The sequence below is a fragment of the Procambarus clarkii genome, chromosome 42 (assembly GCF_040958095.1).
Source record: "Procambarus clarkii isolate CNS0578487 chromosome 42, FALCON_Pclarkii_2.0, whole genome shotgun sequence".
NCBI lineage: Eukaryota > Metazoa > Arthropoda > Malacostraca > Decapoda > Cambaridae > Procambarus > Procambarus clarkii.
In genome coordinates, this window is record NC_091191.1 from 16,456,432 (window position 1) to 16,483,849 (window position 27,418).

A 27,418-nucleotide genomic window follows, 5' to 3' on the forward strand; every position below is an offset into this window, starting at 1 on the left:
CTCCAGGTGGGAAGGGAACCTTCACCTACCTACCTCCAGGTGGGAAGGGAACCTTCCCCTACCTACCTCCAGGTGGGAAGGGAACCTTCACCTACCTACCTCCAGGTGGGAAGGGAACCTTCCCCTACCTACCTCCAGGTGGGAAGGGAACCTTCACCTACCTACCTCCAGGTGGGAAGGGAACCTTCCCCTACCTACCTCCAGGTGGGAAGGGAACCTTCACCTACCTACCTCCAGGTGGGAAGGGAACCTTCCCCTACCTACCTCCAGGTGGGATGGGAACCTTCCCCTACCTACCTCCAGGTGGAAGGGAACCTTCACCTACCTACCTCCAGGTGGGAAGGGAACCTTCACCTACCTACCTCCAGGTGGAAGGGAACCTTCACCTACCTACCTCCAGGTGGGAAGGGAACCTTCACCTACCTACCTCCAGGTGGGAAGGGAACCTTCACCTACCTACCTCCAGGTGGAAGGGAACCTTCCCCTACCTACCTCCAGGTGGAAGGGAACCTTCACCTACCTACCTCCAGGTGGGAAGGGAACCTTCACCTACCTACCTCCAGGTGGGAAGGGAACCTTCACCTACCTACCTCCAGGTGGGAAGGGAACCTTCACCTACCTACCTCCAGGTGGAAGGGAACCTTCACCTACCGGCCGTCAGGAGTGTCGGGGGCCATAGTGAGGTCGCCGGTGTCAGTGTCAAGGAAGAAGCCAGACAGATGGTGTCTCCAGGAGTACGTCTTGGCGGCGGCGTCCCAGTCGTCGGGGTCCTGGACGTACACTCTCCCCAGGGGCACCGGCCTCCCCTGTGGCTGGGGGAGAGAGGGAGGAAGGTGAGAGTGACACTCTCCCCAGGGGCACCGGCCTCCCCTGTGGCTGGGGGAGAGAGAGGAAGGTGAGAGTGACACTCTCCCCAGGGGCACCGGCCTCCCCTGTGGCTGGGGGAGAGAGAGGAAGGTGAGAGTGACACTCTCCCCAGGGGCACCGGCCTCCCCTGTGGCTGGGGGAGAGGGAGAGGAAGGTGAGTGTGACACTCTTCTTAGGGGCACCTGCCTTCCCTGTGGCTGGGGGAGAGAGAGGAAGGTGAGTGTGACACTCTTTTCTGGGGCGCTGGCACTCCTGTAATTTTTTATTTCACTTCGTAGTGAATTCACACACACACACACATACACACGCACACACACAGTCAGCGCTCAGCGATCGTAGTCCATGGGCCCAGGTTCAATTCCCGGTAGAAGAAGAAACAGACGGGAAAAGTTTCTTTCACCTGAAGCCCCCTGTTCACCTAGCAGTAAATAGGTACATAAGAATAAGACAGCTCATTCGGGCTGCATCGTGGGTATTTGTGCATTCGAGAGAAATTTGTGTGATAGAGGAAAGATAAGTCTGGAGTAAGAAAGGCGGGGTCCAAGAGCTGACACCTCGATCTTAACGGCACAAACTGTAAATGCTCATAGTAACTACACACACGCATATACACGAACACACGCATTTATTAACAAGAATAAACACAAATGGGAAGAGTATTTCACCTAATTCTGCTCTTCACCTATCTGTATATAGTTACCTTGGAGTTAGTCAGCTGCTGCGGCCTGCATCCTGGGGATGCATATATATAAGTAAGATAACAATTTATGTAGTAGCCGATGAGGAACCATTATGTCGTGAGACGTTACACACGACAACCGACGGTTAGAAGGGCGGGATGCAGAGCCACGAGCTGGATCCTGTAAACACACATAGTAAATAGGAACAGTAAATACACACACACTCACATACAGCCCTCACTTGGCCCTCAGCCTACCTCTCCTCGAGATTCACTTTCTGACCCCCACGGTCCGGAGCCGGTCGGCCGAGCGGACAGCACACTGGACTTGTGATCCTGTGGTCCCGAGTTCGATCCCGGGCGCCGGCGAGAAACAATGGGCACAGTTTCTTTCACCCAATGCCCCTGTTACCTAGGAGTAAAATAGGTATCTGGGTGTTAGTCAGCTGTCACGGGCTGCTTCTTGGGGGTGAAGGTCTGGTCGAAGACCGGGCCGCGGGGACACTGAAGCCCCAAAATCATCTCAAGATAACCTCAAGATAACCCCTCCCCCACCGGCCCATCACTCCTCTACAGCTGTTCAGCGCCCACCCCCGTACTTGCATCAATTCCTCTCTAACCATGAACTTATCATCACAACCAGTACTTAATCTAACTTCTCATTTACATCTCACACCAGTAGAAACATATTAAAAACTATTTTCTGAGAACACAGGTAATATCGTGTTCAATGAATGCCTTAAGAAATAGTTTACAAATACTGTTGGAGTTACAAATAAAACTGAGGAAATAAAAGAGTTTGAAAAAAAGTTCAGAATATTATTGCAGTATTGGTAACCAAGATTAATAATATTATCTCAGATGTAATATTTTCAGGAGATTACTAGCCATTACAAAAATAAAGGTTACAAATACAGGGAGGGGATGTAGCACTCCCAGTTACAAAAAAAGTTTGACAGTGAAAGTTTTAGGAACTATGTTAATGCAACTGTATACACAGTGTTGGAAGAATGCAGAAACGCATTTTGGGCGAGGCTAATAGCTCTTGTACATTTTCAGTGTTACTTCTGAAACAGTGGGCCCTTAAAGTGACCATTTTTCGGAGTGTTGACGAGACCCACGGTGTCACCGCCTAATGTTATTCCAGTTAAAGAGCCAATATGAGTTGTACAAACAAAAATAATAATGGGAGTACGTAACCTCCCCATTGTTTCAGTGGCCATTCATTAAAGGCCCAACTGAGTGTAGAAAAATTGTAATCTTGAGGTTATCTTGAAAGGATTTCGGGGATTAGCGTCCCCCGCGGCCCGGTCCTCGACCAGACCTCCTTTTTGTTACACCCCCTCCCAGGAAACAGCCCGTAGCAGCTGTCTAACTCCCAGGTATCTATTTACTGCTAGGTAAACAGGTGCATCAGGGTGAAAAAAAACTCTGCCCATTTGTTTCCACTATCGCCTGGGATCGTATCCGGAACCTCAGAACTACGAATCCGAAGCCCTGTCCACTCAGCTGTCAGGCCCCGTCAATGGTTGGAGATTACAGTACACTTATTTCAAGTTGTTGATGTCCGACTGAGATTCAGTTACTAATTCCCTCCCCCCTTCTAAGAGATAATTCCCTCCCCCCTTCTATGAGATAAGATAAGAGATAATAAGGGGAGATAATTCCCTCCCCCCTTCCCCCAACCGGTCGTCCAGACCGGTTGAGGGAAGGAGGGAGGGAATTATCAGGGGGAAGACGCCAAGCCATTACGACTATATAGCACTTGAAAGGGGTCAGGATAAGGATTTGGGATGGGTCGGAGGGAAAGGAATGGTGCCCAACCACTTGGACGGTCGGAGATTGAACGCCGACTTGCATGAAGCGAGACCGTTGCTCTACCGTCTAGCCCAAGAGGTTGGGATCGGGAGGAGGGAGATGACTGTGAGTTTGAGGTCCAATAAGTTGGTACTGAAGTTCCTTCAGTACCAACCCAGTGACTGATAGAAGGAAAGTGACAACAGAGACTTACCTGACGGTGTGGGCAGTGCCTGCAGGGTGACACTGACCTGCAGGGGTATGGGTAATGGACCGCCTGTAGGATGACATTTCTCTGCAGGGTGTGGACAGTGACTGTAGCCTGGAGGGTGGCACTGACCTGGAGGGTGTGGACAGTGACTGTAGCCTGGAGGGTGGCACTGACCTGGAGGGTGTAGAAAATAACTGTAGCCTGGAGGGTGGCACTGACCAGCAGGGCGGCACTGATCTGAAGGGTGTGGACAGTGACTATAGCCTGGAGGGTGGCCCTGACCTGGAGGGAGTGGACTGTGACTATTGCCTGAAAAAGTGGCACTGACCTGGCGGGTGGCACTAACCTGGAGGGTGTGGACAGTGACTGACCTGTAGGGTGGCAGTGACTTGGAGGGTGACACTGACCTGGAGGGTGTGGACAGTGACTGACCTGTAGGGTGGCAGTGACTTGGAGGGTGACACTAACCTGGAGGGTGTGGACAGTGACTGACCTGTAGAGTGGCAGTGACTTGGAGGGTGACACTGACCTGGAGGGTGGGACAGTGACTGACCTGTAGGGTGGCAGTGACTTGGAGGGTGACACTGACCTGGAGGGTGGGACAGTGACTGACCTGTAGGGTGGCAGTGACTTGGAGGGTGACACTGACCTGGAGGGTGGGACAGTGACTGACCTGTAGGGTGGCAGTGACTTGGAGGGTGGCACTGACCTGGAGGGTGTGGACAGTGACAGTCTTGGCGGCGGGGGTCATGGGGTTGTCGTTGAGGTCGCCCACATGGACGGTGAGGGTGGCGGTGGCGGTGAGGGGCGGCCAGCCGGCGTCCGCCACCACCAGCGGCACCAGCAGGGAGCGCCGCTCCTCCCTGTCTAGCCCCGCCCGCGCCCACACCACGCCCACGCCACGCCCCTCGTCCCCTCCTGCAGGAGAATTCAGTGGTTAATATACCACCGGCTAGTACGCCCACGCCATTCGTATTCCTTTGAAGAAGAACATAAAGGGGCATACTGTATCAACAACAATAATTCAATGGCCATATCCAGGCTCAGACACACGCACACACACACGCCCGGATTACGCCCTCAATATGCCAACAAACTGTTTCAGACGACCAACCCATAATCACTAAAGTCCAGAGTAAGTCCTTCAGATTTGCGTATCGGGCCGAGCAGCGATGATGGTGTTGAGAGCACCGCTGCCTTCACTGCTGCTGTCGCCGGTCACTGCCGCCAGCCCCATACATATCACCACCACCACCACCACCAGCAACACGACAACCATTACCAACAGCACCCTTGACAACTATCACTATTACCACTACCACCACCTGCAGCCCTGTAACCTGCACCACTGCAGCACCACCACCATCTCTACCTCCATCACAACTACCTCCACTACAACTACCACTAGCAGCTGCAATAGCACTTATATATATATATATATATATATATATATATATATATATATATATATATATATATATATATATATATATATATATACATACATAGGTGAGGGTACCACCTCTGGTGCCAATGTGGGGACCCATAGCCTCGGAGAAGAAAAGCTTCGGCGGAGAAGCTTCGGAAGCTTCAGAAGATATATATATATATATATATATATATATATATATATATATATATATATATATATATATATATATATATATATATATATATATATATATATATATATATATATTAGTATATTTTGGTAGCAGTCTTTCCTGTAGACATATATTATTAAATATGACCGAAAAAGTATGATTAATAATTCTAACACGAATTTTCTCAATCTTTCGTACATTTCGCTTCACTGTTGGAGGTAAATCAAAAATCAATTCTCCAAAATTCATTTTTATTTCTAGTCTGACGCGACACGAGCGCGTTTCGTAAAACTTATTACATTTTCAAAGACTTTAGTTCACAAATATACAACTGAATAGAACTTACGCATCTCCGATTTTATATCTACATTTGAGTGAGGTGGAAGGGGTGATGTGGCATTAACACAAGACAGAACAAGATGTGGTATTAATAGGGTATTAATTTCATCAACACAAGACAGAACAAGAGTATTAATAGGGTATTAATTTCATCAACACAAGACAGAACACGAAACAATGGATATTGAATAGAAGTGTTTGTAGAAAGCCTATTGGTCCATATTTCTTCATGCTTCTATATTGGAGCGGAGTCTTGAGGTGGGTAGAATATAGTTGTGCAATAATTGGCTGTTGATTGCTGGTGTTGACTTCTTGATGTGTAGTGCCTCGCAAACGTCAAGCCGCCTGCTATCGCTGTATCTATCGATGATTTCTGTGTTGTTTACTAGGATTTCTCTGGCGATGGTTTGGTTGTGGGAAGAGATTATATGTTCCTTAATGGAGCCCTGTTGCTTATGCATCGTTAAACGCCTAGAAAGAGATGTTGTTGTCTTGCCTATATACTGGTTTTTTTGGAGCTTACAGTCCCCAAGAGGGCATTTGAAGGCATAGACGACGTCAGTCTCTTTTAAAGCGATCTGTTTTGTGTCTGGAGAGTTTCTCATGAGTAGGCTGGCCGTTTTTCTGGTTTTATAGTAAATCGTCAGTTGTATCCTCTGATTTTTGTCTGTAGGGATAACGTTTCTATTAACAATATCTTTCAGGACCCTTTCCTCCGTTTTATGAGCTGTGGAAAAGAAGTTCCTGTAAAATAGTCTAATAGGGGGTATAGGTGTTGTGTTAGTTGTCTCTTCAGAGGTTGCATGGCTTTTCACTTTCCTTCTTATGATGTCTTCGACGAAACCATTGGAGAAGCCGTTATTGACTAGGACCTGCCTTACCCTACAGAGTTCTTCGTCGACTTGCTTCCATTCTGAGCTGTGGCTGAGAGCACGGTCGACATATGCGTTAACAACACTCCTCTTGTACCTGTCTGGGCAGTCGCTGTTGGCATTTAGGCACATTCCTATGTTTGTTTCCTTAGTGTAGACTGCAGTGTGGAAACCTCCGCCCTTTTCCATGACTGTTACATCTAGAAAGGGCAGCTTCCCATCCTTTTCCATCTCGTAAGTGAAATGCAGCACGGAACTCTGCTCAAATGCCTCCTTCAGCTCCTGCAGATGTCTGACATCAGGTACCTGTGTAAATATGTCGTCAACATACCTGCAGTATATGGCCGGTTTCAAGTTCATGTCGACTAAGACTTTTTGCTCGATGGTACCCATGTAGAAGTTTGCAAACAGGACACCTAGGGGAGAACCCATGGCGACCCCATCTACTTGGTTATACATGTGCCCATCCGGGCTCAAGAAGGGTGCCTCTTTAGTACAAGCTTGGAGTAGTTTCCTCAGAATATTTTCTGGTATGTCAAGAGGAGTACAGGCTGGATCACGATACACTCTGTCGGCTATCATTCCGATTGTCTCGTCCACAGGTACGTTGGTAAACAGCGATTCTACGTCCAACGAGGCTCTTATCCCTGTGGCCCGTGTGCCCCGCAGTAAGTCAACAAATTCCTTTGGAGACTTCAGGCTGAAGGCGCAAGGAACATAAGGAGTCAGCAGGCCGTTGAGTCGCTTCGCCAGTCTGTACGTGGGTGTGGGTATCTGGCTAATGATTGGCCGAAGTGGGTTTCCAGGCTTGTGCGTCTTGACATTTCCATACGCATATCCAGGTTTATATTCCCCAATGATCTTTGGCAGGTGGAGTCCGGATTTCTTGGCGTTCACAGTTTCGATCAGTTTGTTGACCTTTGCTTTTAATTCGGCTGTAGTGTCCTTCGTTACCCTTTGGAACTTAGTTTGGTCAGAGAGTATGATGTTCATTTTCGCCAGATATTCGTCTTTTTTAAGAATGACATATATTGGCGACTTGTCACCTCTCCTGACAACTATCTCCTTGTTCTCACGAAGGCTTTTAGCTGCCGCTTTAAGCTCGGGGGACAGTATGGTGCTTCTGTAGTTGCCTCGATTCTTTCCTCCTTCTGCAATAAGTTCTGCTTGTAAGGTATCTTTGGTAGTGACCTTCTTTTGTGTCTCGAGGTCGAATATGTCCTCCAACAGAATTTCCAACTCTACTTTCCGGGCCATCTCACTCGGTCTGGACATAACATGACAGTTTATGCCCAGATTTAGGAGAGTGACTTGGTCCTCAGTGAGGTTAATTCCTGCAAGGTTCAGGAAGCCATCTCTTGGTCGTGGAATTGCCATAGGTCCTCCATATAATGTTGTTAGTTTCTTGATAATCCTTGTTTCAGTGCTGAGGTGATGTTGGTCTGTGAGGATGTCGAGGTGTTGTTCAATGCGGGTACGGATACTATCGTCGATGTTGCTATTTCTCCACTCGTTTGTAGCATGAAGTAGTTGCGTTTTGTTGTCTTTGATTTCATTCTCTGCCTTGTATATCTGATCACGAATCAGATCCTGGCGATATTTTATCGTGAAGGCTTGATTCCTTGCTGCTGGGTCGTGCGTTTTAATATTAGTATATTTTGGTAGCAGTCTTTCCTGTAGACATATATTATTAAATATGACCGAAAAAGTAAGATTAATAATTCTAACACGAATTTTCTCAATCTTTCGTACATTTCGCTTCACTGTTGGAGGTAAATCAAAAATCAATTCTCCAAAATTCATTTTTATTTCTAGTCTGACGCGACACGAGCGCGTTTCGTAAAACTTATTACATTTTCAAAGACTTTAGTTCACAAATACACAACTGAATAGAACTTACGCATCTCCGATTTTATATCTACATTTGAGTGAGGTGGAAGGGGTGATGTGGCATTAACACAAGACAGAACAAGATGTGGTATTAATAGGGTATTAATTTCATCAACACAAGACAGAACAAGAGTATTAATAGGGTATTAATTTCATATATTAATGTATATATATATATATATATATATATATATATATATATATATATATATATATATATATATATATATATATATATATATATATATATAAATATATATATATATATATATATATATATATTCGTTTGCCTTGTTCGGGTTGAATGTAGACACAGTAGTCGCTTTTGTATATTTATTGACCGAGACAACAAGGTATATATCTGGCCAGCCGAGGTCCACCTACTCTGAGTCTGTGAGGAGAACTGAGGCTGCTGGGAGCATGGCTGATGCTCCTCTGTCTGGCATGACGTCAGAGGCCTACTTGCCAGTGATTGGTTATATTCCAACTGACATAGAATTTGAGTATAACACCGCTCGGACACGCTACCAAGTCGACGTCCCTTGTCGACAAGCTCTGGCTAGCTATATAGTTACAATGATACTGAAAGGACCTCGGTGGCATTTAATAATGGCTTACATGTGAAATTTGCAGAATAAAACATTGAAAGAAGATCAGGTGTGCGTAATACTAACAACTCGGCATATGCACCAAAAAAAAAATTCATCATAATAGGTGAAAATCATGGTAACAATGCTTTGATTAAACCAGAGTATTAAGAACATGTGTATGTCTAATGATCAGATATGAACAATACAACTCAAGGTATTGCCTAAAAAAAATTATTAACATGTGTCAATGGCATGTTCTTGAAAACCATACAAAATTAAACAATTATTACATTAATGGAACAAAGTTCTGACCTAACAACCACAAATGAATTTCAAGATAGATAATGATTTTTTTTCTCTTTTTTTTCTGAAATATACAATATATTTACAAGACCAATGTACAATATATTTAATGTTCAATATATTTACAAGCTATATATAAGACCTGGAACAAGAAGACTAACATCTGCGTGATAGCAGTCAGGATTCACTGGCCTCAATGTGGTTGCTAGAACAATAATAACTCTTATGACAATCACTTTAAAAATACAAATGGTAGTAGACTTAACAATGGCATCTAATTTATAACAAAATAAAGTTGAGAAAACATCATACTATATATATATACATATAATGGTAATAATAAGACACATGTGGTAGAAATACTGCAAATGACTTTTTTTTTCAAAACAAACAGAATAACTGCGGAGTGCACTCAATTATCAATTCTGTGGATATCTACACCTAGCTCATCCAGAGCACTATACAACTCTGGCTCTGACTGAAGGTCCGGAACAGATGAAATTTCATGTGACAAACTATCATCCTGAGAGATATCCTCGTTAACATCTAGCCAATGGACATGTGGTGAGTGCACGGTTGAAACGAGAGGTCTAGATCTAAGATTATAGTTGCTAGTATGGGGTTGCTGAACATCAAGTGGTCTGTCAACCACAGAAGGTGGTGTCCGAGTAGGAGTATCTGTCTGGGTAAGTTCATTGTCATCTTCCTCTTCAGTCTCGTCAACAGTCATTTTAGCTAACTTCATGTGGTCTAAATGTTCATTTATATACTCTCCTGTTAACAAGTTCTTAAGTCTGTATTTGTTACCTTTAATAAGCTCGATTACCTTATATGGGCCCAAAAATTTCTTAGTTAACTTATACATAAGACCAGACCTGTGTTGGTTAAGTATCATTACTACAGATCCAATAGTTATTTTACTGGGTTTAGCTCGTGCATTCCTTGCTAGGGTGAACTCGGCTGTAGCTTTGGACAGCTGTTCTCGTATTTTCTTGAATACTAATTGCATCTGTCTACGCTTCACTTGAACAAAATCATCTACGTTATATAAGGGAGTAGGAGGTACGTTAATCAATTCATTAGGGAGGATCTTATCTTTACCATAAAGAATAGCGTGAGGTGTGTCACCTGTAGAAACATTAATTGAAGAATTTATAGCACACTGAATTAAGGGTATAAAATCATCCCAATTGTTGTTATCAAAATTCAACATGACTCTCAAGGCATCTAACACTTTCCTGTTAGTACGTTCAGCTAGTCCATTACTTACTGGATGATAAGGCATGATGCTACATTTTTTGATGTTATATAAATCACACAAGCTAGTTAAAATACTATTACTGAATTCTGGACCATTATCTGAAAGGATTACTTTAGGCATACTATATCTACAAATTATTTGGTCATGGAATGCGCTGGCTATAGTTTCTGCTGTTTTGTTCGGGATAGGAACTAGTTCACAAAACCGTGAAAAATTATCGACCATTACAAGCAAATGTTTGTTCCCTCTCTCTGTTTCCGCAAAATTTGTCAATAAGTCCATCGATATTCATTCCCAAGGAGCTTTAGTTGCTAGGTAACCTGAATTGGATTAGGTCCTGAAACATGTTCCTTGTGCTGTAAACAAGTTAAACATCTGTCAACATAATGAGCAATCTCCTTAGCCATTTTTGGCCAAAAATACTTCAATCGACCTTGTTGGAGTGTACGATCCTTTCCTGGATGTGCACTTGCAGGAGCATCATGGATAATTTTTAACACAGTTGGTACCAAGACAGCTGGAACAACTAACTGACAACATTTCCTCGGGGCTGTCCCTAGCTTTACTACTCTACACAGTAAATTGTCCAACATAACTAGTTCTTTCAATGGTACTGGCGGTTTATGAATCGGGCGAGTGTCTTGCTTAGTCAAAAATTTAATGACGGGTGCCCATATGGGGTCTTGTCTTTGTTCCGTTTCTACTACTGTACCATCTAATGCTGGGTAATTTAACTGAATCGCAGCTACGTGTCGAGAAAACTCATCGGCTACAACATTTTGCTTCCCTGGAATATATCCAAATGTGGGAATGAATTCTTGAATTGTGAGCAAATATCTAGCAAACTTTCCAACTGGATTCTTATTTTTGAACAAGGGAATTAATGGTTGGTGATCTGTAAGAACATGAAGTGGGTAATTATAAATTGTATCCTTGAAATGTTTAAGTGCCGAGACAACTGCCAAGGCTTCTCGTTCTGTTGCACTATAATTTTTCTCTTCTTTAGATAAAGTACAACTAGCATAAGCTATTGCGTGATCTCTGTGACCTTCTGTTTGAAGTAATGCAGCACCTAGACCTATGTCACTAGCATCTATAACCAACGTAAAAGGTTTAGAAAAATCTGGGTACCTACGGACAGGTGACGAAATCAAGGCTGCTTTGAGTTTTTTGAATGACTGATCCTGGGCCTCTCCCCAAACAAAGGGTTCATCTTTTCTTTGCAACTTGTAAAGCGGAGCGGCTATAATAGAGAATCCAGCAATAAATGAACGATAAAATCCTACAAGACCTGTGAACTGTCTTACGGCTTCTGCGGTACAAGGTGTTGGAAAATCACGGGCAGCAATAATTTTTGATTCATTCAATGTAATACCTGAAGGTGTAACTGTATGACCTAGGAAATTAATCTTCTGCTTTAAAAATGAACATTTTGCAAGCTTTATTTTTAAATTAGCTTCAGCGAGCTTTGCAAGTACTTTCTCAAGGTTCTGGAAATGAGTCTGAACATCTTGCGACATGATTATGAGATCATCAAGGTAAACTAGAAGCGTACTTCCTATCAATCTACCAAATAGATTTGCCATGAGCCGTGAAAAGGTTATTGGACTACTACGCAAACCAAACAGCATTCTTATGAAATGAAAATGACCATTGGGAGTACTAAAGGCTGTCAATTGTTTACTTTCCTCATCAAGGGGGATTTGCCAGAATCCCTGCAACAAATCTAACGTTGAGAATACTTTGTTTTGACCAATACTTTGCTACAAATCATTTAGAACTGGAAGTGGGAAACGATCAGGTATTGTTACTCTGTTAAGCTTGCGATAATCGATTACAGGTCTCCAAGTCCCATCTCGCTTTGGTACAAGAATCAATGGAGCGTTCCATGGCGAATTACTCGATTCAATTACATCACTCTGTAACATTTCCTCTACAAGTCTATCGGCTTCTGCTCTCTGAGAATGGGAAAGACGGTAAGCTTGTACATAAATAGGCGTAGTTCCTTGTTCAAGGGGAATTTTATGTGTAATAAGAGGAGTGAGACCTAACTTTTCTCCTGGTAGAGCAACAACAGCTCTATTCCTGTTCAAAATTTCCAAAAGCTGAGCCACAGAGTCAGGAAAATCAGTAGGACTGAGGTGTTGCGCTTGCACCTCTGGCTGAGATCCCTGTTCTCCTGGTGTGAGTGTACAAACAGTATGATCCATGGAGACATCATCCACAACTCGCACTGGTAACGAGTAATGAGCAAAATCTACAACATGGGTACCAGACTGGAGATGGATGTCGGCATTACTAGTGTTTGCAATAAATAATGTAACAGTACCATCCTGCACTGTGTGCCAGGAGGGTTCAACCAATGTACCATTCATTTTATATGTTTCACTTTCCGCAATCACATCCGACAACTCAGGCACTCCCTGAACCTTAACTCTTATTCTGGTGAGAGAATGAGGGTGTAGCACAGTGTCAGTAGCCGTGGAACCACTGACTTCAGAGATGGAAGCTGCCAGGTGAGCGAGACAACGAGAATCCGTTAGGGCGTCCCCTTCCAGAAAGTCCCAATACTCACTCTCCTTAACCACTGCACAACTACTATGCTTCAATCGAGTGCCTGTTTTCTCGGGTATGCTACCACGACAATGATCTGACAAACCTATGCTAGCAAGGCGGGTGTCAACAAAATTAACGTAATCTGATTGAAGGTTGAACTCATGGCCCTGTCGATACATGCTACACAAGGGTATGACGTGGTCTTTGATACTTATGTTCCAACGATGGGGAAACAGTGCAATATTTTCATCAATCATGGTGTACAGACCTAAGAGAATGTCTCCAGGAAAATGAATAATGTCAACAACTAAACATGTTATAGAAAATGTGACATCATTGAACTTGAGTGGGAGGTCAATTTCACCCTGAACTTTTACTTTATTTCCTGAAATACCACTTAGAAAAGGTATGTGTGACTGTTTTAAAGTAGTAGGGTGCTTACTTTCAATGTCTCTAAGAGCTGAGGGCTTGACAATATTATTTTTTGCACCTGAGTCAAGGAAAACTTTTAAAACTCTACCATGTACAATGGCTGAGACAAGGGGATCATCACTTGAGACTGGACAAGTTACTATTTTTGACTTATGTTGTCTGGGATATCTGCGTCTTGTTTGTCAAATTTACTGTGGATCCGTCAACATCTACAACTGGTCTAGAGTCAGTGTCCTCCTCTGTCAAGTGTCCAAATCTATTTTGGGTAGCTACTGAATACACAGGGAGGGCACTAGGATTGGCTAGCTTGAATTGGTTAGCAGATGGCCTTGGGGGTTTCCCGACGACATGGAGTGAACATTCTGAGCTCCAGCATTCTGTGATCGAGTATTATAATTTGAAGTTGCATTATAACTGGGCTGGGAGTTTAATTACGTGGGTTCTGATAATGTCTTGGACACTGTGCGCCTCGCCAAGACTGACCGTGGGAGTTACGAGGTGGAGATGTCCTTTGCCTAGCTCTACAATCCGCAGTGTGGTGACCAACTTGTTTATGGTACATGCAATATGGGAGCCTAGAATGATTAGATTGACGAGGGGACCGAGAGAATTGTCTAGGAGGTGATGATCTAGGGGCGGACCAACTGTCCCTTGCGAGGTGGTTACTCTTACCACAATGCCAACATGAGGGAGTGGATGGTTGTGGACTATGGCGTTTCGGCAATTTATGAGGCGGCGAATTTGACTGGGGGCTACAAGCATGGGTACGCTTCTGCGACCAAGAGTTTGTGGGAGGATGCTGAGAGCTTGTTACTACATTTACGGTATCAGAGGGTGGCAACAGTTGAGCACTTCGGGGAGCTAATTTATCGGCGGCATTGTTAATGGCCTCAAACACTTCACCAATTTCATGTTTAACACCAAAATTTTGTTGCTCAATGATTGGTTTAGTATGCTCTGGGGCAAAATGCATTAAAGTCCCAAATGCTATCATCTTGGCCATAGCCTCAGGGGACAGATTATTGTCTTTATCTAACCAAGTGGAATTATTCATAGCAGAAACTAAGGCATACAGACACTGATCGAGACGGCTAGTAAACGCATTAAAAGATTCACCAGGCTGCATGGTGACATTTGCAATTTTCTTAACTAACCTATACGGGTCAAGGTCTCCTTTATTAATAAAGCGACGGCAAAAGAAATCCTTAAATTCGGGCCAAGACTGGAGGCTAACAATGGCTTTCTCATCAACAACAAAACGTGCATCACCTTTGGTTGTGTCCACAGCTGACCGTGCAATTGTTAAGTATTCGGCATCAGTAGGCTTAGAAAAACGTGCAACTGTTTTCGCTTCAACCTTACTAAACCATGACTCTAATAAGCGGGATTCACCAGCAAAAAGAGGAATAGCCATTTCCTGAGCTGATCTCTGGCCATTGGGACGAGCAACTGTTCCCATTGAGTCTGAAGGGGTTTCAACAGTGGTAGGCATTGTCACAGCCGTGGAAGTAATATTTGAACGCAGATTATAATTAGGTGCACCTGGCATCAGAAATACTATACACAAAAATAAACACACAAAAAAAATATCAACTTGGCTAAAGTAAGAAAAAATGGCACAAATAAAATTATTAAATTGGGCTAGGCAACAAATAATTAAGAACAAGCAAAATTGTTATTAAAATTAGCACAAATAATTAAGAACTAGCAAAATTGTGAATTAAATTAGCAATCTGGTATGAATATGGCTGGGATTAGAAGCATGCAAATTAATTTAACCAGGCTAAGCACAGCAATTTAGAATATAAAAACTGGAAAATGTAATTGCAAAATTTCATTAAAAAGATTCAGCACAACAAGTGGCAATGCATGAAATATGGATGTAGCACATAAACTGGACACTGGAATGTATATAACTGCTATGGTAAAAAATTAAAATAAAATGCTTAAAGGATAAATTTCAAGTTAGGTCTGGAGAAATATAAAAAAATTTCTAAGTTCTATTGTCTATGCAAATCTCAAAAACAAATTTCTATTATGCAAAATAAACTGCTAGAACAATTATTTCTTACTTCTCTCATCTTTGAATTCACTAATGACACTAGTAACAATTAATGAATAATGGAATCAATGCAGGGAATATTGAAAGGACTCAGTGAAACTGTGGGCCTGGAGTACTAAACCGGCTCCAATATTTAACAAGTCACTGAAAGGTTAATTCATAAGATATTTTGGATATATTTACGTTAAACCTCATTAAATCATAGTACACGATATCTTAGCTCATAATTACTTAACTCAGGGCTGCAGGATTTGCAATATAACAATGGCCAAAACGAAAAACGTTGACGAGACGTGTGAAGAGGCCCATGTGAGGACTTGTTTACAAACTGGTGTGATGGCAGCACTCCTAGCGGCGGTGGCGCGAAACTCCTTGGACCCCACACTCTGTTGATGTTGGAAGCGCGAAGATAAATTCTGACGACGACGATATTGCGACGATGGCGGAGGGGAAAGCACGATAGAGAGACAGGAGTTCACAGCAGAGTGGTGTAGCCGGAGGCTGTGGCGAGGTGTGTGAGCTTGGGAGGGAGGCAAGGTGGCGACACTTGGTCAAACAATTGTAGTCTTTTTTTTCACCAATTCCTCTTGAATAACTGTACAACACCCACAATAATCAGTTGATACTTGCGACGATGGCTGACGACGATTTCAGTAGCTTGAACACTCACAAAGCTTAGATACTGTCAGCTTGGGGGGTGGTGGTGGTGGTGGGTGCAGGTTCCCACGTGGTGGCGCGAGATTCAAAAATGGCTGGCGCGGAAGCTTCCTTCCTCCTCACTGATTAATTAACATTCAAACAGGAAATTATTGACCCTTACTGCTGAGACGTTGGCCTGGAGTAGTGGTTGATGGCAGGACCCCGGTCTGGCACAATATTTGATGCGTGGGTGGCAGGATGGCGGCTTATGGAGGCGGCTGATGGCGGTTGTACTGTGAAACACAAAGCGATGCTGGGTACTTGAAGTTTTCGTTTCCAGAAAAATATTTCTGGATCTCACCGCTGCCACCAGTATTCGTTTGCCTTGTTCGGGTTGAATGTAGACACAGTAGTCGCTTCTGTATATTTATTGACCGAGACGACAAGGTATATATCTGACCAGCCGAGGTCACCTACTCTGAGTCTGTGAGGAGAACTGAGGCTGCTGGGAGCATGGCTGATGCTCCTCTGTCTGGCATGACGTCAGAGGCCTACTTGCCTGTGATAGGTTATATTCCAACTGACATAGAATTTGAGTATAACATATATATATATATATATATATATATATATATATATATATATATATATATATATATATATATATATATATATATATATAAATATATATATATATATATATATATATATATATATATATATATATATATATATATATATATATATATATATATATATATATATGGGGCTGGTGGCAAGTGCTATTGCAGCTGCTATATATATAATAATAATAATAATAATAATAATAATAATAATTTTTATTTAGGCAAAGGTACATACATAAAGAGATTTTACAAAGTTTGTTGGCTTTATAGATAAGAGCTAGTACATACAATGCCTAAAGCCACTATTACGCAAAGCGTTTCGGGCAGGGAATATATATATATATATATATATATATATATATATATATATATATATATATATATATATATATATATACATATATATATATATATATATATATATATATATATATATATATATATATATATATATATATATATATATTATATATATATATATATATATATACATATATATATATATATATATATATATATATATATATATATATATATATATTAGTATATTTTGGTAGCAGTCTTTCCTGTAGACATATATTATTAAATATGACAGAAAAAGTAAGATTAATAATTCTAACACGAATTTTCTCGATCTTTCGTACGTTTCTTTTCACTGTTGGTGGTAATTCAAAAATCAATTCTCCAAAATTCATTTTTATTTCTAGTCTGACGCGACACTTGAGCGCGTTTCGTAAAACTTATTACATTTTCAAAGACTTTAGTTTACACATACCCAACTGAATAGAACTTACACATCTTCGATTTGTTTATATCTACATTTGAGTGAGGTGGATGGGGTGAGGTGGTATTAATAGGGTATTAAATTCCTAAACACAAGAGAGAACACGAAACAATGGGTATTGAATGGAAGTGATTGTAGAAAGCCTATTGGTCCATATTTCTTGATGCTTCTATATTGGAGCGGAGCCTTGAGGTGGGTAGAATATAGTTGTGCATTAATTGGCTGTTGATTGCTGGTGTTGACTTCTTGATGTGTAGTGCCTCGCAGACGTCAAGCCGCCTGCTATCGTTGTATCTATCGATGATTTCTGTGTTGTTTACTAGGATTTCTCTGGCGATGGTTTGGTTGTGGGAAGAGATTATATGTTCCTTAATGGAGCCCTTTTGCTTATGCATCGTTAAACGCCTAGAAAGAGATGTTGTTGTCTTGCCTATATACTGGGTTTTTTGGAGCTTACAGTCCCCAAGAGGGCATTTGAAGGCATAGACGACGTTGGTCTCTTTCAAAGCGTTCTGCTTTGTGTCTGGAGAGTTTCTCATGAGTAGGCTGGCCGTTTTTCTGGTTTTATAGTAAATCGTCAGTTGTATCCTCTGATTTTTGTCTCTAGGGATAACGTTTCTAATAACAATATCTTTCAGGACCCTTTCCTCCGTTTTATGAGCAGTGGAAAAGAAGTTCCTGTAAAATAGTCTAATAGGGGGTATAGGTGTTGTGTTAGTTGTCTCTTCAGAGGTTGCATGGCGTTTCACTTTCCTTCTTATGATGTCTTCGACGAAACCATTGGAGAAGCCGTTGTTGACTAGGATCTGCCTTACCCTACAGAGTTCTTCGTCGACTTGCTTCCATTCTGAGCTGTGGCTGAGAGCACGGTCGACATAAGCGTTAACAACACTCCTCTTGTACCTGTCTGGGCAGTCGCTGTTGGCATTTAGGCACATTCCTATGTTCGTTTCCTTAGTGTAGACTGCAGTGTGGAAACCTCCGCTCTTTTCCATGACTGTTACATCTAGAAAGGGCAGCTTCCCATCCTTTTCCATCTTGTAAGTGAAACGCAGCACGGAACTCTGCTCAAATGCCTCCTTCAGCTCCTGCAGATGTCTGACATCAGGTACCTGTGTAAAAATGTCGTCAACATACCTGCAGTATATGGCCGGTTTCAAGTTCATGTCGACTAAGACTTTTTGCTCGATGGTACCCATGTAGAAGTTTGCAAACAGCACACCTAGGGGAGAACCCATGGCTACCCCATCTACTAGCTTATACATGTGCCCATCCGGGCTCAAGAAGGGTGCCTCTTTAGTACAAGCTTGGAGTAGTTTCCTTAGAATATTTTCTGGTATGTCAAGAGGAGTACAGGCCGGATCACAATACACTCTGTCGGCTATCATCCCGATTGTCTCGTCCACAGGTACGTTGGTAAACAGTGATTCTACGTCCAACGAGGCTCTTATCCCTGTGGCCCGTGTGCCCCGCAGTAAGTCAACAAATTCCTTTGGAGACTTCAGGCTGAAGGCGCAAGGGACATATAGGAGTCAGCAGGCCGTTGAGTCGCTTCGCCAGTCTTTACGTGGGTGTGGGTATCTGGCTGATGATTGGCCGAAGTGGGTTTCCAGGCTTGTGTGTCTTGACATTTCCATACGCATATCCAGGTTTATATTCCCCAATAATTTTTGGCAGGTGGAGTCCAACCAAAATATACCAAAAATATACTGCTACCAAAATATACTAATATTAAAACGCACGACCCAGCAGCAAGGAATCAAGCTTTCACGATAAAATATCGCCAGGATCTGATTCGTGATCAGATATACAAGGCAGAAAATGAAATCAAAGACAACAAAACGCAACTACTTCATGCTACAAACGAACGGAGAAATAGCAACATCGACGAAAGTCTCCATACCCGCATTGAACAACACCTCGACATCCTCACAGACCGACATCACCTCAGCACTGAAACAAGGATTATCAAGAAACTGACAACGTTATATGGAGGACCTATGGCAATTCCACGACCAAGAGATGGCTTCCTGAACCTTGTAGGAATTAACCTCGCTGAGGACCAAGTCACTCTCCTAAATCTGGGTATAAACTGTCACGTTATGTCCAGACCGAGTGAGATGGCCCGGAAAGTGGAGTTGGAAATTCTGTTGGACGACATATTCGACCTCGAGACACAAAAGAAGGTCACTACCAAAGATACCTTACAAGCAGAACTTATTGCGGAAGGAGGAAAGAATCGAGGCAATTACAGAAGCACCATACTGTCCCCCGAGCTCAAAGCGGCAGCTAAAAGCCTTCGTGAGCACAAGGAGATAGTTGTCAGGAGAGGTGACAAGTCGCCAATATACGTCATTCTTAAAAAAGACGAATATCTGGCGAAAATGAACCTCGTACTCTCTGACCAAACTAAATTCCAAAGGGTAACGAAGGACACTACAGCCGAATTGAAAGCAAAGGTCAACAAACTGATCGAAACTGTGAACACCAAGAAATCCGGACTCCACCGGCCAAAGATTATTGGGGAATATAAACCTGGATATGCGTATGGAAATGTCAAGACACACAAGCCTGGAAACGCACTGCATGGCTTTCTACAATCACTTCTATTCAATACCCATTGTTTCATGTTCTGGCTTGTGTTGATGAAATTAATACCTTATTAAATACCACCTCACCCCATACACCTTACTCAAATGTAGATATAAACAAAATCGGAGATGTGTAAGTTCTATTCAGTTGTGTATGTGTTAACTAAAGTCTTTGAAAATGTAATAAGTTTTACGAAACGCGCTCAAGTGTCGCTTCAGACTAGAAATAAAAATGAATTTTGGAGAATTGATTTTTGAATTACCTCCAACAGTGAAAAGAAATGTACGAAAGATTGAGAAAATTCGTGTTAGAATTATTAATCTTACTTTTTCGGTCATATTTAATATATATATATATATATATATATATATATATATATATATATATATATATATATATATATATATATATATATATATATATATATATACATATATATATATATACATATATATATATATATATATGTATATATATATATATATATATATATATATATATATATATATATATATATATATATATATATATATATATATATATATATATATATATATATATATATCCCATGTATATCTTGTAACCATCAAATGCATAATAAAGCACAAAAAATAAAAAAAGGAAGGGGGTGGTAGGAGAAAAGCACACAGAAACTGTATTGGAGGGGATCTAAACATTCCCTCTAATGCGTTATGCGTGGTTTCCTCCGAGGCTATGGGTCCCCCTTCTTCCAGCTAGAGGTGGTACTCCCTTCCATATTTTGTTATAAAAAAAAATAAATAAATATATATATATATATATATATATATATATATATATATATATATATATATATATATATATATATATATATATATATATATATATATATATATATATATAGATAGATAGATAGATAGATAGATAGATAGATAGATAGATAGATAGATAGATACATAGATAGATACATAGATAGTTACATAGATAAAATGGAGATTTGATCAACTGATATGTTGTCTATTGACATGTTGTGATTTTTGGTGACATTCTGATGGCCGCTATAGTCATATAGGCTTAGTGCTTTCTCCTGATAATTATCTCTGGCAGCCCTTGACAACTCACTCTTGTCGTGGGTGACCCTGAAGGTGTCGAGGACGTGCTGGGGCGCCTTGGGGTCAAGGGCTACGGTGAAGGGCGGCCCGTGGCCCTGGCGCCAGTCGTCAGGGTCCCCAAGCCTTACCCGGGCCACCACCTGCGCCCCGCCGTTCTCCACCACCTCCACCTCCTGCGGCACCACCAAGAACGGCGGGTTGTCGTTCACGTCTGTCACGTTCACCTGCAGGAAGAGCACCCAGCCAGAGTGAGGTCATCTTCAGGCATATGGTTGACCATCCCTCCATGGTTAGAACGACATTCCAAAGACAGTGACAAGTTGTGTACTTACAGTGCCGAGACAATGTCAAGTTGTGTACTTACAGTGTGGAGACAGTGTGAAGTTGTGTACTTTCCGTGCCGATACAGTGACAAGTTGTGTACTTACAGTGCCGAGACAGTGTCAAGTTGTGTACTTTCTGTACCGAGACAGTGGCATTTTGTGTACTTGCAGTGTTGAGACAGTGTGAAGTTTTGTACTTTCCGTGCCGATACAGTGACAAGTTGTGTACTTACAGTGCCGAGACAGTGTCAAGTTGTGTACTTTCTGTACCGAGACAGTGACATTTTGTGTACTTGCAGTGTTGAGATAGTGTCATGTTGTGTACTTACAGTGCCGAGACAGTGTCAAGTTGTGTACTTGCAGTGTTGAGACAGTGTGAAGTTTTGTACTTTCCGTGCCGAGACAGTGACAAGTTGTGTACTTACAGTGTCATATAGAAGGAATAACACTTCTGAAGAAGTATTATTAAATAAATACGTAAGTACTTACGGAAATTCCTGTCTCAATTCTTCCTTCGTATTCTGACATTGTCATATTATATAATTATATATATATATATATATATATATATATATATATATATATATATATATATATATATATATATATACATATATATATATATATATATATATATATATATATATATATATATATATATATATATATATATATATATGTCGTACCTAGTAGCCAGAACGCACTTCTCAGTCTACTATGCAAGGCCCGATTTGCCTAATAAGCCAAGTTTTCCTGAATTAATATATTTTCTCTAATTTTTTTCTTATGTAATGATAAAGCTACCCATTTCATTATGTATGAGGTAAATTTTTTTTAATTGTAGTTAAAATTAATGTAGATATATGACCGAACCTAACCTAACCTATCTTTATAGGTTAGGTTAGGTTAGGTAGCCGAAAAAGTTATGTTAGGTTAGGTTAGGTAGATTAGGTAGTCGAAAAAACATTAATTCATGAAAACTTGGCTTATTAGGCAAATCGGGCCTTGTATAGTAGGCTGAGAAGTGCGTTCTGGCTACTAGATACTACATATTGTGACGGAGTTCCCCCCCCCCCCTTATAATTCTCCCACGCCTGCAGTAAGAGTCATGTCTGCTTTTCCCAAGCGTTCTCTACGTTGCAGGCTACAATTTGATATATGGGAGAGGGTGAAGTGTTCTCGGAGAGCCGAGAAATTTGTGAAATAGTAATATTTTGGCCTGTGGTTTAGGCCCTTTAGGGAGCCAAGATGGCGCTTACCTCTCTGATCTCCCGCCAAAACCGTGTGACGTCAGTGGCACCGGATTGGTCACCGACAGCAGTGTGGCACCGGGAGCCAATGAAAACCTCCCATAGTAAAAGTGACGTCACGAAGGAAGGGGGTCCGGCCAGCGCGCCGGGCTGGCGCCAGCAGTGAGACACGACACGTCATAGAGGTCGGATGTGCGACGAGTGGTCCTGTCTGTCGGACAGCTGTTTCCCACTACCGTGGATTTACGCGTCACCTGAAGTCCGCCAGTACTCTGAGAAGTCTTCCCTAGTTCATGTGTTGAACCAGAAGAGGGAATTGACGGTTATTTGAGCAACAAGTGCTCCAGTCAGGTACTGTGCCAGTAGCAGTGAAGCCGTGCAGTGACGTATGTTGACGTCTGTGGCAATTCACCAATTCGTGACAGCGTAGTGGCTGACAGAGCCACTGGGTAGCTGAGGAAGAGAGGACTATTTGGGGAAACCGAACGACTGTAGCTGAGACGTAGGCGACAGCCGTTGCTGGGAGAAGACGACGGCCAGGAGACCGACTCCAACCTTCAAGAAGTCAAGGAGGAGGACGGACCTGCAGTGAGGAGGCACGGAGACGACGCGCTAAACGGTGGGACGACGAGAGGCTCTGGTAGGACACGACGACGTGTAGTGTGGGGGCGTTCCCGACACGAGGACCAGGAGCTACATCTCGACTCTCATCGGAGGATAGGGTGAAGTAGGTGGTTCTAGTTCCCTCCCCATTCCCCTTTAGTTAGCTGTGTTATTTGGCTATATTATCTAGCCTGAAGATTTTATATGTCGTGAGCAAGTCTCACCTATGTCACGGTAAAGCACCAGTGTGCTAGACAGTACTATCAAGAGTACTTGTATTATTCATGTTGATTATTGGTGTGTACAGGCACCAGGAACCAGTGATAAATTTACTGTGTTGTGTATATCTTTCTATAGATTTTGATATGAACATATAGTGGTAAAATATATATAAGATTATGCCAGTATTTGGAGGTTAGGCTATGTGCCCAGAAACTATTTATTATCCATGTATTGATGATTGATTTATATACCATATATATGTCTATGTTCATTCAGTGAATAATCATTTGTGAGTACAGTGAATTATTGCGTTATCGCCAACGAGAGAAAGTACTGAAAACTCCAGTGTTAATATTTCATAATATATGGTTGAGTGAAGAACAATGTAAAGCCATTACAGTGAATCATTATAGCATTGATTGTAGAAAAGACTGTTTGAGCCTGAGTACAGTGTAACTGAGTAATACGGTTTATTTGTGCCAATATCGAGTGTGCGAGTTTCTAGTAATATTGGAAAATTTAAAGGAACAGCGCGCGTGAATCTAGAAAACAAGCAAAGTTCGCGCGGAGAGGCCATTGCGATCAGCTGTTCTTGACACTTGATGAGGAGGGGGAGAGTGTTGCCCTCTAGTGATCGCATAATATCCGTGGGAATTACCGGCCGAGTCAGGATCAGTTGATTTATGATTATTGTGTGTCCTTGTGACATCTTTCATACATTTTAAGTAAAATACAAAACTCTCTTTGTGTTTTTATCATCCCCTCCATTGATCTTGTGGCTATACTATACCTGTAAGCATAGAGTGATAACAATAAGTACCTGCCTGATTCCTGATCTTTGAGTGTGACCTTGCCAAGGCTACCACTGAATACACCAGTCCACTGAGGGTGTTACTGGCCACCTTAAACACCAGTTGGCGATCTTGTGTTTAACCGTAGAGCCCTATTGTTGGGGAGGGCACACGACAGTCGATGTGAACGAGTCGTGTTCTCACTCTTTCTTAATAGGAGGCCGTTAAGATTGACTGGGAGACTCTCCTGGCGTGCAGTGGCGCCGTGAGGATCGAGGGAAGACCCGCAGGGCTACGGTGAGTTACCTTGAGCATAACTATTGCTCACCCCAGACTAGAGAGAAGAGAGGTGAAACCCCCAACATTGGCGACCTCGCCAGGATTAGGATCGGAGTAAAGGTTGCAGTGGTACTTGGCAGTGGTGTTAGAGATCAGGTGAAGGTTATCACTCGTAGCACAAGATGGAGGATGATAAAGTAGCGAGGTTTATTGACTCTAGAGACGAACAGGTGCTGGAAGAGTGCACCAAGGCACAGTTACAGGCTATAGCGGATCATTTTGGAATAAAGCTGAAATCTGCCCGAGTTGGTGAAAGAAGACTAGAGATAATGGCTCAGCTAAAGGCTCGAGACGAAGCTTTGGGGGAGGAACGGCCCCAAACACCTGCCAGTGAGGGTGAGCACCTGAGTATTGGTGGAAGCAGCAGGGGATCCAGCGGCAGCAGGCACAGCATTAAGCTGGAAATAATGAAGCTGCAGCTGGAAGCACAGCAGCGCAAGGAAGAGCGAGAAGCAGAAGCGCAGCTGAGGAGAGAAGAGGCACAGCAGCGCAAAGAAGAGCGAGAAGCACAGCAGCGCAAAGAAGAGCGAGAAGCACAGCAGCGCAGAGAAGAGCGAGAAGCGCAGCTGAGGAGAGAAGAGGCACAACAGCGCAAGGAAGAGCGGGAAGCAGAAGCGCAGCTGAGGAGAGAAGAAGCACAGCTGCGCAAAGAAGAACAGGAGCGAGAAGCACAGCTGCGCCGGGAAGAGCAAGAACGAGAAGCACAGCTACGCAGGGAAGAACGAGAGCAAGAAGTTAGGCTGAGACAAATGGAAATAGAAGCCAACCAGGAGGTGGAGCTGAAGCGAGCTGAACTGGGACTAGGTGCCCCTGCCCCGCCACAGGAAGACCGACGAGTGAGGGAACGAGACCTGCCGGTCTTTGTGCCTAGTGAAGCCGAAAGTTTCTTCGATCACTTTGAGAGAGTTGCTGCTATGAAGAGGTGGCCGAGGGCGGAGTGGGCGGAGTTGGTCCAAGGGAGGCTCACAGGTGAAGCTCGCCAAGCCTTCACTATGCTCGACTTCCAAGAATGCACTAACTACGATGCGATAAAACGAGCTGTGCTCCGTTCCTTTAAGCTCACGCCAGAGTGTTACAGAAAGAGGTTTAGAGAATGTACCCGGTTGCCAGGAAAATCGTATGCGGAGACGGCGAGGGACATTGAAAGAAAGCTCCTTAAGTGGCTGGACTCTGAAGAAGCAAGGTCGGTCGAAGAGGTCAAGGAACTAATGGCCATGGAAAAGTTTATGTCCGTGCTCTCTCCTGAGATCAGGATGAGGGTAAAGGAGGCGGACATAAAGGACCTGAGGGCCGCAGCCGACCGGGCCGACATGCTAGAAGAAGCCCTACGCCCACGCCGAGAGGGACAGAACCGACCACCCGCATACGTCGGAAACGATAGGAGTTATAGAAGGACGGATGGATGGAGGACAGGAGCGAGCTCTCCCAAATCCCACCTCTCAAGTTGGAACACCCGAGGAACAAAAGGTGTTGTAGAGCCGATAGGGGAGAACCAAGCTGAGAGCTCGGGAACTGTGACTGCAGGGAAAGAAACGACAAGTGAGGCGGGAAAGACACAGGGTGTGACGGTCTCTGGAGGCAGTGCTAAGGCGAGCGGTGGCGGATGGTCTCCGCCGAGGGGCCGCTGCTACAACTGCGGAATACCCGGACACGTCGCGCGGGAATGCAGACGCCCTAAGCAGCGGGGACACGTTGCTTTAGTGATGTTCGAGGACCAGAGGGCCGAGGGAGTGCGGGATGAACCCGTGCTGAATGGGGAGAAGAAAGTTCACCCATTCATGTGTCAAGGAACCGTAAGGATGGGGGTCGCAGACCCCATCCCAGTGAAGATGCTAAGAGACACCGGGGCTGACTTTACCCTGGTGAGTGAGACCCTGTTCCCCGAGGGTTACAAGAGCACCAGTGTGGGGGTGGCTAGTGTGACCACTGTGGGAGGCCCAGTGAGGATGCCCCTACACCAGGTAACTTTAGATTCCGAATATGGCTGCCAGACCCTAGAGGTGGGAGTCTGTACATCAATGCCCAAGATGGAGGCACAGGTCATCTTGGGGAATGACGCGTGTGGAGGATATGTCCTCCCGCATCTCGTGAAAGGCGAAGAGTGCCCAGAACAACACGAGGAGACAGGCGAAGATTTGAACGCCTGTGGGGACGAGAAGGGAATCGCACCGGTGGCGATCCCAGTTTGTACTGTGACACCGAGACAACGCGAAGAACAAGGAGGTTGTGGATCTGATGGGGCTGAGGAGTCGACTGACAGCCTGGGAACAGATCACCTCTGCGTAGGACCCAGAGAACGAGTGGAGGGCGAGAGTAGCCCGAATGGTGAGTTGCAGGTGACACTCACCAGTTCTCCAGGGGTAAGCCGCACTCGTCTCGGAGAGTTACAGCAGGGGGAGGTCCCCGAATTGGTTAGTAAGGCCGAAGGAGGACGTGTGGGTCCTGAGAAGGCTTACTTTCCATTTATATATATTATATATGCCATGCTATTCATGATGAAGGAACGATGGACACCAGGAGCGACCGTGGGAACGGTGATTAAATATGTCCAGAAGTTCAAACAACGTCTCACTCGAGCGAAGGGACTGGCTAGGAAACTCCTGAAGAAGGCGCAACGTAAGATGTCGAAGTGGTTCGACAGGAGAGCTGCGCAGAGGGATTTCCAGGTCGGGTCCCAAGTAATGGTCTTGCTTCC

At 43.4% G+C, this 27,418-nt stretch overlaps 1 protein-coding gene across 1 annotated transcript in view; it reads right to left on the reverse strand.

The window, feature by feature from the left end:
- LOC123751759 (putative neural-cadherin 2) overlaps positions 1-27,418 on the reverse strand; it is a 297,993-nt gene that overhangs the window by 97,636 nt on the left and 172,939 nt on the right. Inside the window, exons 10-12 of the mRNA XM_069339611.1 lie at positions 21,206-21,419; positions 4,264-4,472; positions 652-812 (exon numbers count right to left, since the gene is read on the reverse strand). Of these exons, the coding sequence (XP_069195712.1) occupies positions 652-812; positions 4,264-4,472; positions 21,206-21,419 (584 nt within the window). The remainder of the gene's footprint in view (positions 1-651; positions 813-4,263; positions 4,473-21,205; positions 21,420-27,418) is intronic.